The sequence below is a fragment of the Propithecus coquereli genome, unplaced genomic scaffold (assembly GCF_000956105.1).
Source record: "Propithecus coquereli isolate 6110/MARCELLA unplaced genomic scaffold, Pcoq_1.0 Scaffold1, whole genome shotgun sequence".
Lineage (NCBI taxonomy): Eukaryota > Metazoa > Chordata > Mammalia > Primates > Indriidae > Propithecus > Propithecus coquereli.
In genome coordinates this window covers 11,052,883-11,065,585 of record NW_012133857.1, presented here as the reverse complement: position 1 = coordinate 11,065,585, position 12,703 = coordinate 11,052,883, and the positions used below count along the sequence as shown (strand labels likewise).

The following is a 12,703-nucleotide window of genomic DNA, read 5'->3' as shown; positions in this document are numbered from 1 at the left end:
TGTCTCAAAAAAAGAAAAAAAAAAGATACAGATAATAATGGCTTAATCACCTCCTGATAATTTTCTTAATAGAATTATTATACCCAACAATTCTATATTAATAGAATTCTCTAGTTACAAGTTAGTTAATTGTTTTACTAGATTTAAATCATTAAGTGCCAGACTGCTGGAATTTGTGGGACTGTCATTAAGAAACAATTCCCAATTCTTTTTTTTTTATCTCTATCCTGTTGTCATTCTATTTACTGGGCTCAGAAGAAAGGAATGCTGATTTTCAGTTGCATCAATCCGCATTGCTTATAATTTTACTTTGAATTGTGCAATTTATACTTTTTTTAATTTGTTTTTATTCTTGTCTGTGTGTTTGATGTTGGCCTTTAAAAAATAAAAATAAAATTAAATTAAAAAAAAACAACAATCAACCTAAAGCCTTTGGCCACCTCTCAGCCTGCAAAGACTTCAACATCGAAAGCCAAAACACAGCCCACTTCTCTCCCTAAGCAGCCAGCTCCCACCACCCTTGGTGGATCGAATAAAAAACCCATGAGCCTTGCATCAGGCTCAGTACCAGCTGCCCCACCCAAACGCCCTGCTGCCACCACTGCCCGGCCTTCCACCTTACCTTCACGAGATGTGAAACCAAAGGTAAGTAGTCACCTAACTACTGTGCCAGGGAAAACTTTTCCCCTCTGAATGTCAGATAGGCTCTTGCTACAACCAGACATTGGAATCAGGCTGGTGGAATTGGGAAAAGGAAGGGGAAATGTGGGGAAGGGAGATTTGAAAATCAGATTAGGGACCCAGTGATGTAGCCATAACATTTTGAAGTCCTTTTATGGTATTTACCTTTCCCTGCCTTGGTTGGAGGCAATATTCCATCAACTTTGATTCCTCCTCCTTTCTTTCAGCTACTCTGTACTCTTTACCTATTTAAGCACTTGTTAACCCATTTTCTCTATTCCACATACTAATCAAATATTCTTTTTTTGTGTAATTCTCACATCAAATGCAGTTATTTGTCTTTTTCTTTAATCATCCTGCGGAAGTGAATTTTCCCCATTACTTTTGCAATATAAGTAACTCTTCTGGCTTATCTTACATGTTCCAGCGTCATGTGATAACTTACTTTGCTTTCCTTCACTGGTCTTCTCCTGAAGTTTTCCAGTTTTCCAGATCATCCTCACTTTCTGTATTGCCCAGAAACTGTTCACATTTGGAGCAGCATTAGCTTTACAGAATTGTTCCAGGAAGAGAGGGTGTGTGAAGGCTGTGGCTGCCTTCCTTAACATCTTTTTCATTTGAGAAGGGCTTTTAGGTCAGCCTGGTGGTACTCTTTAAATTCACAGTGGGAAATAGTTTCCTATGTCCAAATGTCAGTTTTTAATTTAATGTTGTAAAGAAAACTGTTAGAACCTAAGAATTATAGTCTAGGTTGAAACTGAGAAATCCTGTCATAGACTAGTAATGATAAAATCTTATAATGCTTTCTCTCTGATCCTCATTTACCCAGTTGGCTACTTTTCTTGATCTTTAGAAAACAACGTATTTGATTGTTAGGCTACAGTTGCTGCAAAAACAACAACAAAAAACCAACTTATTTGAATAAGAGGGCAGAGAGAAGGTGACCGGACCCGTGGCTGCAGGTCCTCCCTATAGTTTATTCAACAGTGGCTGAGACAGGAGGGTGTAGGGAGAAAAGGAGGTGTCTAGTGAAATTTCACTCCATAATAATAATTAAAATGAAGTATACTGTACTAATTACTTAATATACATTAATTCCTTTAATTCTGTTTCTCAGTATCTTCATTTTATAGATAAAGAAGCTTAAACTTAGTTAAATAATCTTTCTAAAGTCAAGTGCTACTAAGTGGCAGAGCCAGTATTTGAGCCTGGATCTGACTCCCAGGCTGATGCTCAGGGCCTCTGTCAGCGCTGTTCTTTTATGGCTTTTTCCCATGCAGTTTTCAGACAGCGTTTTGAGATACAGCTGACCTAAATAGGTGATCTCTACGTTATAATTATTAATGTTTTCTCTTTTAGATAAGAAACAGATGGAAACATTTTGTGAGATTAAAAACTAAAGTCTAACACGATTATTTTTATCCTTATTTTGATAGAAAGATTTATAGGAGCAAATAAAGGGAGAAAAACCTATTCAGAAAAAAATAAGTAGATCTGTGACTCTGGCAGAGGAGAAAATATAAATTGAGAAACAACAAAATAACTCCAGTTATAAGGCCAGGCTGGTTCTGCAGTTTGCTGAGGCCAAGATCCATTTGAAGGATGTCACATCCTTTAAAGGTTTCTATCCCAAGTACTATTTTCTAACTTGTTTCATCCTTATTACTCTTACTAGCAAAATAGTATGACTACACTAGATTATTCTGAATCATAGTCATAGTATTAAACATTTACAGGAGACCCCAGAGAGCATCTGGTTTAGAGCCATAAGAGGAACCCCCTCTTGTACAAAATCCTACAACATGTTCCCAATAGAGCTAGTAGCAGAACCATTTCCCCTGATTCGAACTTTAGGGGTCTCTATTTGTGGAAGTAGTCATTACCATGCATTTACAGAGTTAGACTTTATTTGATTGGATTCCAGCCCTTAATTTCTAAGTATCTCCTTAGTTGATTTTCCATTTAAACATCCTGCTTGTCTCTGTGAACATACTGCCCTCTGTGTGGCTGTTTTTCTTAGAGGAAAAGAGCTGGGCCCGCTGTGTCTGGTTTAGCTTACTCTCATGAGTAATATGGTACATTTGCTTATCGACATAGTATCTTCATTCCCTATTCCTGTAGAAACCAGGCTAAATTGATTCCTTCTCTTCCTCGCTATTGATGGCGTTCCCAGCCTGCAGGTAAGAGAAACTAGAGTGACCCAGATGCCATGCATCTACACTTGAGAGACTTTTTCCCTTTTGCTCTCAGATCATAGCTGTGATATCAGTGCTTCTCGTTCCCACTATTGGTCAGGGCTGCCCCTTCTTACCATCTCTGTGCTATCAGAGACCTCTCTCCTCTATTCTTTAATTTCACATGTTATCAAAGCTGGTCTTTAGTGACGCTCTGTTATAATCGCCTTTATCCAGATGAGGAACTAAAGCTCAAAGAGGCTCTGTGATTTGTCCCACTGCGAGTAGGGGCTGGATTAGGGCTGGAGCTCAGGCTTCTGACCTGGATTTGGCCAGTGGCTTCTCCATCTCCAGCCTGGTCCTGCTCAGCACTCTCTAGGTACATGTTAACCAAAAGAATGGCTGAATTTGACTGAATATAATGTTTAGGTTTTGTTTTGTTTATATGTTTGTTTAATCTTTTGTCAAGTATTTAATACATTAGATTTTATTACATTAAAGATACTAGTATTGGCCGGGCGCGGTGGCTCACGCCTGTAATCCTAGCTCTCTGGGAGCCTGAGGCAGGCAGATTGTTTGAGCTCAGGAGTTCGAGACCAGCCTGAGCAAGAGCGAGACCTCGTCTCTACCAAAAATAGAAAGAAATTAATTGGACAACTAAAAATATATAGAAAAAATTAGCCAGGCATGGTGGCGCATGCCTGTAGTCCCAGCTACTCGGGAGACTGAGGCAGGAGGATCGCTTGAGCCCAGGAGTTTGAGGTTGCTGTGAGCTAGGCTGATGCCACGGCACTCACTCTAGCCCAGGCAAAAGAGTGAGACTCTGTCTCAAAAAAAAAAAAAAAAGATATTAGTATTTAATGCTGTAAATCCTGAGGCAAACATAGGCTGTTGTGATATACTTGTCAGAGATGTTCTTACTGGCTCAGGTTGGATCAAGGTCATTTGAGTCCCTGTTTCCTGACCTCAGATCACATAGCACCCCTACATGGTTAGTTCCTCGCTTTATATGGAGATCTTAGAGCCATATATATTTTCCCATCAGTAGCTGCCAACCCACAGTACCTCCTGCTCTCTGCTGCATGCTTATATAGAACCATCTTGTGACTTGACTTCCTGGGGCTATTGCTGACCTGAAGCTCTTACTCCCAGTTTCCTGTTTCCAGCCTGTCACAGAAGCAAAGGTTCCTGAGAAGCGGGCCTCACCGTCCAAGCCGGCTTCTGCCCCAGCCGTGAGACCTGGATCCAAGAGCACCCAGACTGTTCCGAAAGGCACAACAGCTGCTGCTCTTGCCTCAGCTGGGCCAAGCAGTAGGAGCCCCCCTACAACCCTGCCCAAGAGGCCCACTGGTGAGTAGTGCCTATCCTTCCCTCCCATGAAACTAGTGGGGAGGAGAATGGGGCCTTGGCTTTGTCCTAGCCATAGCTCTAGCCAGCATCACAGACAGCTGTGCAGACCTGCTCATACACCAGTCCTTAGTGGGGTACATAAAATAGTGGCAGCCTGGTGGGCCGAATACTTAAGAAGCCTTGGTCTCCGTGTGAGCTTAGCAGTTGTGTATATTCAGAAAAATCTTGAATGACAGGGACTCTCATCCTGGGTAGAATTCACTGTTCCTTTCTTAGTGACTCCACAGCACCCAGCACATTGTGGTCATGGGCTTACATGATAAGAAATAGACAATTCAAGTCCATAAGCATGTATTGACAACCTACTTCTAAGGCCATGTAGAAGGCATTGTCAGGACTCTAGAGAAGAATAAGATGGCAGCCAGGCACATTGGCTCACTCGTGTAATCCTAGCACTTTAGGAGACTGAGATGGGAGGATCGCTTGAGGAATAAGATGCAATGCCTGGCCTTGTATGCTACATATGGGCACAGTCTTTACATAGCTCTCTAATTTACTACTCTATTCCCAAAGACTAGCACAATCCCTGGCTCAAAGTAGACATTCAGTAATTGTTAAATAATGAGGAGTCTCAGTATTGGATGTGCCATTCAATAGGTCAGTTTGTTAAGTGTTGTATTAATAAGTATATGTTTGTGCAGCCATTAAGACTGAGGGAAAACCTGCAGAAGTTAAGAAGATGACTGCAAAGTCTGCACCAGGTAATACCCCATCCACCAGTTTGTGGAACTCTAACTTGAACCCCCGCCTCTTCCATGGCTTAAAGTCTCCTTTTCTCTCTCTCCCCCTGAACCGTTGTTATCTCTCTGTCCTACCTTTGCAGCTGACTTGAGTCGCTCAAAGAGCACCTCCACCAGTTCTGTGAAGAAAAACACCTCTGTCAGTGGGACAGCTCCCCCAACAGGGGTGGCTCCTGCTCGAGTCAAGCCTACACCCATGCCTTCTCGGCCCTCCATGACTCCTTCCATGGACAAGAAGCCCACCTCAGCCAAGCCCAGCTCCACTGCCCCCAGGCTGAGCCGCCTAGCCACCAATGCTTCTGCTCCTGATCTGAAGAATGTCCGCTCCAAGGTTGGCTCCACGGAAAACATCAAGCATCAGCCTGGAGGAGGCCGGGTGGGTCCGGGGAACTTGGGGTCCTTCCTATGCTGGGCCCTGTGTCTTCCCCCATCCAATCCACCAGGCCCACCAAGGAAGGGGGCTGTTAAGACATTGTATTCAGCATCAAGGAACTTTAGCCTGGGCTCCACAGTGGGCTTTGCATCCCAGCAGCAGTGAAGGGGTGGGCTGAGCTCTGGGCTGCTTCTTCCCACCTCAGTCAGAGGGGCTTCTGTTCTGTATGTTGGGGTTTGGGTTTACATTTTTCTTTGGAGATAAAAGGATTCTTGTACTTCACAGAAGAAACAGAGGAGGCCTCAGAGACTCTGTGAGAGTGAGAGACACTTGACATAAACCCAATTTTTCATGGTTCTTACCTTGCACAGTGAATGTCAGGATAGACAGATGGTGGATCACCTCTTAAGTTCCACAACCCATGACTTGGGTGGAATCTGTCTGAAAGAGGACAGAGTGTCCTCTTGTGGCCAGGATCGGTTGTGCTATAATCCTCTGGCTTTCCGAAACAACAGGACTACATTAGTAGGATGGAGAAAGGCGTGGCAGGACAGCGCTTCACTTTAAGGATTTTCTGGTTGCATCAATCCCAAAATTATTTGTTAACTGTTAGCAACCATGGGGGCTCAGTGTGTGAAAAAAGTGGTGGCAAAAGTCCATCTGAGAATGTTCAAGTCCCTGGAGTAAGTACCATTTCAATCACCTACCTCATTTGCTAGCGTTAAACCACAACCATCCAGGGGAGAATACTTAAATTACTTCAATCCAGAACAGCTAAAAAATTGTGGAGGGGAAAATGAGGCAGAATCCTGGTACAGTTGGAAGACACTGATGGCAAATTGGGATCAGTCTGGATTAGGGCCTCACTGGTAAGCAGTTGTGGCTCTGGTGTACCCAGCCAGGCCCTGGCCTGTGGTGCTGGTGGCCCATCTCCCCCTCTCTTTGCTCGTCTTATTCTTTCGTGGTGCAGAAGTTGCAGGAGGTCTTGGTGGGGGGGTGAATAACTTGTCTAGTGAATTGTTTTCTCTTCCTACATGCCTGAAGAACGTGACATTTCCCATCATCAGTAGTGGCTCCCTATGGCCATGGTGTTTCTGAGTGGGAGGGCATTGTGATTGGGAAGTGATAACCCCAACACACACTCAAAGGAGATCAATGATTTGGTCTTCTTAGCCTTTGATAGCTCCATTTTTCCACAAGTGGTGCCTTGATCTCTTCCCCCATGTCTCAAGACTTTGGTCTGCAGCTCCTTTCCCTGTCATCCTCTACTCAGGGATCTCCAGCTTGGTCTACCCTAGGAAATCTATGTTTTTTTCCTGGGATTAAGGGTGACCTGCTTCTGCCTGGTGGCCTGGCCTGGATTTGAATCCCCTACAGCCCTCTTCCCTTCTTGGCATTGGAGCTCTTATCCTCTTGGTTTGAAATTTTCACTCCCTTTATCTCCATCCAGGCCAAAGTAGAGAAAAAAACAGAGGCAGCTGCTCCAACTCGAAAGCCTGAATCTAATGCAGTCACTAAAACAGCCGGCCCAATTGCAAGTGCACAGAAACCACCTGCTGGGAAAGTGAGTTTTATTTAGACCTACCTCTGGAAGGTTAAAGATGGTAGAGTATTTCTTCCAGCCTGAGTCACTTTCCCTTCTTTTGCACTTTTTCCTACCCTTAACTAGTTTCTACTTCTCCTCCATGTTCCCTTCTCTGTGCTTGGTGACTCAGCCATCAGAAAGTTTTTTATATTAACCCTGAAAGTTAACAGAGTTAGGAGCCCATTAGCCCTTTTGGAAATACTTACTCAGCTGGATAAAGGGATCCAAAAACTTTCAGTCACTTCCTTCACACTGTCCTTGATGTGAAACCCACCTGGTATGCACACGCACAGCATACCCAGGTTTGTTCTCAGTAAGAGGATATGGCAATGGTAATATTCCAGCACCTGGAACCCTGGAGACCCTGTGCGTTTACTTGAACTAAAAGACCCCACTCATAATGCTGCTGGGTATGGAGATAGCTTCAGTTTGTCCTGGTTTAACTGAAAGATGGGATGCTTGTTCCCAATAGAAATCTACTTAGTGTAGGGCAGGCAGGATCAGCTGGAGGTTAGAGCTAAGCTGAAAGGTTCTTTCCCCCTTGCCTCCACACCCTGAAACCAGGCTCCTCTGGCCTGCTAGTGGATGCTTTCCTTCCGTAGCTGTGGCAAGCAGGTGTGCCTCTCTGGCCAAGGGCTGCCAGAGAAGCCTGAGCTCCAGTCCTTAGGGACCAGAATGGGCAGTCTCAGCAAGTCTTAATACCAAGGAATAGGTACAGTGGGGTTGGTGAAGAAGGCTGTGCCATGGCTTCGGGGTGACTACTAGAGAGGTCCTAGTGGGTCTCTGGTTCAGACCAGGGATTTTCAGGAAGTGGTTTGCTAACCAATTACTCGTCACTAAAGTTGTGAAGAAGGCCAGAAATGACAAGGTACAACGAGCTGTGTGGGTTGGAGTTTTTCCGGGTGGATTTCTGTACCCTGTGGAGAACTCTTCAGTCTGGAGGCTGCCTCATTTACAAAGAGCCTCCAGCTCTGAAGCAAAGGAAGGAAGGAAGCTGACCACTATCCCTTCTTGAGAAGGTCCAAGAATTCTTTGTTCCAGACTCTTAGAGCCAGGGCCCTTGTGTTTCTCAATCCCAGTGGGAGCCATTCTCGTACAGTACAGTGTGATTGTGCCTCCAGACCTGGTGCATCACTGCAGCCCTGCCTACAGCCTGTTCTCTTTTTATGTGAATCTCACAGGGCATAGGATTAGGCATCTGGAGGAGTCAAGAAGGTGTTTTACCCTTGAATCAAGAATCAAAAATAAGGCTAGATCTAAGCCTCTGTCGCATTGTGCTTTCTTGAGCCCTGAGACAAATGGGCTAAATGTGGAAGTTGCTGAACCTGAGACCTGTGCTCCCCAGGTGTCCATGATTCTGTATCTGTTCGCATCTATATCTGAGCAATTTCCCTCCCTTCGTTTTAGTATCAGATCTGTGCCCTATTAGCCAGATGCCCAGTGCTTCTCAGAACAGCCTTTGCTTCCAAGAGTGGATCTGGCTCCAGCAATTTCAGACCCTAGATTAAAAGAAGTGCCCTCCTTGGGTGGGGACAGGTCCAGATGATCAGGACTCTGGCAGAGCAGAGCCAGGGACACTGCCCCAGCTCTTAGGGAGGGAGCAAAGCAAGGATGTGGGGCTGTGCCTGGCTGGGCATCACAGGCCTGCTGCTGTCTGGCCTTGTGAATCACAGCCCAGCCCCAGAGCAGTGATGACCACCATGCAGCGCGTTTGCAACATCTGCTTCTCTCCTCGTGTTGTCTGTTCATGTTTTCACTCCCCTTCTTGCTCTTTCAAATTCCTTTTCCTGTACTTTTCCATACTTATTCTGCCGAAGGTGGGGGTGGAGGTTTAACAACACTCTTTGTTGGTCGTTGTGATCACGTGTGGACTCACTGCCTGCCCTGTGTTGGTTCTAACCATTCCTCTCCCTTTGTGTTGTTTTTTCTGTTCTCTAACACTCCAGGTCCAGATAGTCTCCAAAAAAGTGAGCTACAGCCATATTCAGTCCAAGTGTGGTTCCAAGGACAATATTAAGCATGTCCCTGGAGGTGGTAATGTAAGTATAAGCTCTGGCTAGCTGGCATCTGAGGAAAAGCCCATTGTGGGGTACACTGGGGAGATGGCCAGCTCCATAGTGTCCTTTGTTAGGGCATTTGCTAAGAAGCAGTCTAGCTAAGTGAGAGGAAACCACAGTGCTCCAGTGTGTTTAGACAAGGTGTTTCTGGTGAGCCCATAAACAGCAACCTGGTGACACTCACTCGGTATGGTTTTTTTTGTTGTCATTGTTGTTTTTTAAGACAGAATCTTGCTCTGTCACCCCAGCTAGAGTACAGTGGTGTCATCATAGCTCACAGCAACCTCAAACTCCTGGGCTCAGGTGATCCTCCTGCCTCAGCCTCCCAAGTAGCTGGAACTACAGGCCTGTGCTATGATGCCCAGCTTATTTTTCTATTTTTAGTAGAGATGGGGGTCTAACTCAGGATGGTCTCAAACTCTTGGCCTCAAACAATCCTCCTGCCTCAGCCTCTGAGAATGCTAGGATTACAGGCATGAGCCACTGTGCTTGGCGCTCACTTGGTATGTTTTCACCCGTGTGGGTAGGAGACTCTGGGTTTTCCTCAGCTATGTCAAAGATCTGGTCTGAGGGCAGCGATCAGTAGCAGTCCTGTTGCCTCTCACATCCATTCCTGGGATGCACATGTCTGTCTGCATCTCATGTAGCACTGTGGGAGTCCCTTCTCTGAGACAGATTTCTAAATCTTTCCAGAGCCCATCCTTGAATCCTTGTCATTATAAAATCAAAATTAATCAACCTTTTCCTCTCACCTGTTCTCTGCTTCTTCCTTCATTACATTACATTCAGTAACATTCATTACTCTTTTTATCCTCTTTCTACTCTTCTCTCCCTCTGTCTCTTTTTTTTTTTTTTTTTTTGAGGCAGGGTCTCCCTCTGTCACCCAGGCTAGAAATGCAGTGGCATCATCATAGCTCACAGCAACCTCAAACTCCTGGGCTCAGGCAATCCTCCTGTCTCAGCTTCCTGAGTAGCTGGGACTACAGGCACAAGCCACCACACCCAACTTATTTTTCTATTTTTTGTTGAAATGGGATCTCACTATTGCCCAGGCTGGTCTCAAACTCCTGGACTCAAACTATCTTCCCACCTAGGCCTCCCAAAGTGCTGGGATTACAGGTGTGAGCCACTGTGCCTGGCCTCTTTCTCCTTTTCTCTCCATGCTTTTTCCCATCCCTTTCTACTCTCCTTTCCTCATTTTTTTTTTGCTTTTCTAATCTCTTCCTCCTTTGTCCCCACCCCCCCACCTCCTTTTTAGCCCCTTTTCCCTCCATGTCTTTTTGTCTCCTTCCCTCTTCCATCCAGACATCCTTCTTTTTATCAAGCTGCTATTCTGTGCCAGCTCTACGATCTATGTTGAGGACACAGGTGATTCCAGCTCACAGGGAGGTTCTGGTCTAGGGAGAAACAGGGCAAAGTCTCATTGTGTGTAAAGAATACCCTGAGCATTTTCTTTTTGTCCTGTGACAGTGGCACTCTGCAAGGCTGTGCCAGAGGCATATTCTGGAGCCGCCACACACAGCCACTGCCCTCACTGCTTCCCTTCGAGCCCGAAGTTAGAGAGCCCATCCTCCCCTAGTTTCTTTTGTGTTCACTTGGTTCCTTCTGCTTACTGTCCTGAACTAGACTAGTCCTGCTGTACTTACCCTTTTCATTTTCAAACTCTGTCCTTCTGCTCCCCTCACTGGTCATGCCATTCTGCCCATGGCCTACAGACACCCACCAGCAGTTCTGTTTTAGGAATCTGGCCATGAGCTTGCATTCTTGCCCCACACAACTCTCTCTTCCTGCCTCTCCTTCCTAGTCATCTCACCACTGGCTCTTCTTGGCCTGAGTAGAAATGGCATTCTTTGCACTCAGAGTATACTTGGCCAGCTTGTTAGTTAGCCAAACATTAGCCAGCCTGGCATGGGATCAGCTCAAGTGAGATGATGAAGATCTAGCCTATGGAGGGGCTCAGGTAGCCACTGATCCTGGCTTTTCCTTGCAGGTTTGGCCTGGGTAAAACAAGGTGAACAGGAGTTCTGGGGGAATTAGGTTGCTTGTGTGTGAGAGACATAGAAATTTATTTATATATGTTGTGCAATGTATATAAGAGCTCTGAAAATAGTCATCATTGATTCATCATCTACTGTGATCTGTCCATACTGCCTACACATGACTTTGAACGAGAGGTTTTCTGAAGGTGAATTTTTTTTAAAGCATTTTCATTTTAGGAGGCTTCCTTAAACAGAGAACATTAGGAAGCCACTGTGAGCAGTGATTCCAGGTGGGAAGATGAGGGTAAACAGCTGCTGGCCACAGCCTAGACCAAGGTGCTTTAGTTTCTTCCATAGCCTCCATCAGCCCCTCCATAAAGCCACCACAAACAAATGTGCTCCTTAAAAATAGTTGGTCTGCTCTGCAGACTGAACAGCATTGCATGTCCATTCCCCACCCAGAAACACACACATATACACATGCAGACAGAAATTTTGCAGTTACCACCAGGATAAAAGGCTTGGGGTAAGATCCCAGTTAGTACTCCAAAAACGCTGCCCACATATACACAGACATATCCCCTGATGACAGCCAGGACATCAGGGGAGGGAAGGGAGTGATGTACTAATTGTTCAGTGTAGTGGTTTCTTCCACGGCTTGTCCCAATTTAAGATTTTATGGTAGTTTTGGTCCCATTTCACCCTTGCAAGGGGCGATATGTATGTGTAATGAGTGCTAAGACCTGTTGGTAGCTAGTTTCCATAGCACCTACTGGTATCTGCAGTAGGCCTGAGGCCTTCCCAGACCAGCAGCGTAGTCTTTGTGGACACACAAGCACAGCAAGGTACGTGGGTACAGTGGATGGTTGTGTACCACAGAGGACCACGCAGAGCCAGCCTGGCTTTTGCTGGCTATCGGGCTTCCCTGAGGAGGAGCATTTGGTCCATCCTGCAAAAGAGGCACACATTCTTGGCTAGAGAGGCAGCACACAGTTGCCTGAGGCCAGAGCATAGAGTGGAGGTGGTTGGCCTGGGGAAGATAGGTGGGGAAATCGTTGGGAAGCCATCCTCCCAGCCTAAGGAGGGAGAGCTGTATCTTAGAGGTGATAGGCCTTGTTAAGTGAGTGGGGCTCATTTAAGCTTTTAAGAACTTTTTATTATGGAAATTTTCAAACATATAGAAGTAGAAAACATATAAAATGAACTTAATATACCTTTTATGCAGCTTCATTTACTATCTGCATGGCCAGTCTTGGTTTATCTGTGTATGCCCACCCCAAGTATTTTGAAGCCAGTCTTAGATATGGCATCTATCTGAAAATATGTACATATATGAGTTTAAAGAATAAGGACTCTTTAAAACATATATAGATATATTAATATATATCAATAATATGTACTAATGAGAGATTTATAAAATAATATAGGCTATGTCTCTTTTAATCTTATGTCTCTTTTAATCTTATGTTTCTTTTAATCTTATGTTTCTTTTACTCTACAAGTCCACCCTCCATCTTTTTTTTACTGGTAATTTTTGTGATGAGTAAACTGAGTGATTTGTCCTAAAAATCTAGATTCTGCTAATTACATCCCCCATGGTTTCATTTAACATATTCCTTTGTCCCTCAATTTTCTTTAAATTGATTTGGGCTTGATTTTTATTCCTCACATGTTGGCAATACATGTGAGTGGGAAGTGGGGTTA

General features: G+C 44.8%; 1 protein-coding gene across 6 annotated transcripts in view; it reads left to right on the top strand.

The window, feature by feature from the left end:
* Positions 1-12,703, top strand: part of MAP4 (microtubule-associated protein 4) — a 251,453-nt gene that overhangs the window by 226,290 nt on the left and 12,460 nt on the right. For 3 of the 6 annotated variants that reach the window (XM_012662717.1, XM_012662641.1, XM_012663026.1), the window contains 6 exons: positions 430-645; positions 4,022-4,205; positions 4,907-4,966; positions 5,089-5,381; positions 6,829-6,942; positions 8,910-9,002. In XM_012662717.1, coding sequence (XP_012518171.1) covers positions 430-645; positions 4,022-4,205; positions 4,907-4,966; positions 5,089-5,381; positions 6,829-6,942; positions 8,910-9,002 — 960 coding nt within the window. The remainder of the gene's footprint in view (positions 1-429; positions 646-4,021; positions 4,206-4,906; positions 4,967-5,088; positions 5,382-6,828; positions 6,943-8,909; positions 9,003-12,703) is intronic. The other 3 variants (XM_012662867.1, XM_012662792.1, XM_012662942.1) reach the window with 3 other exon arrangements.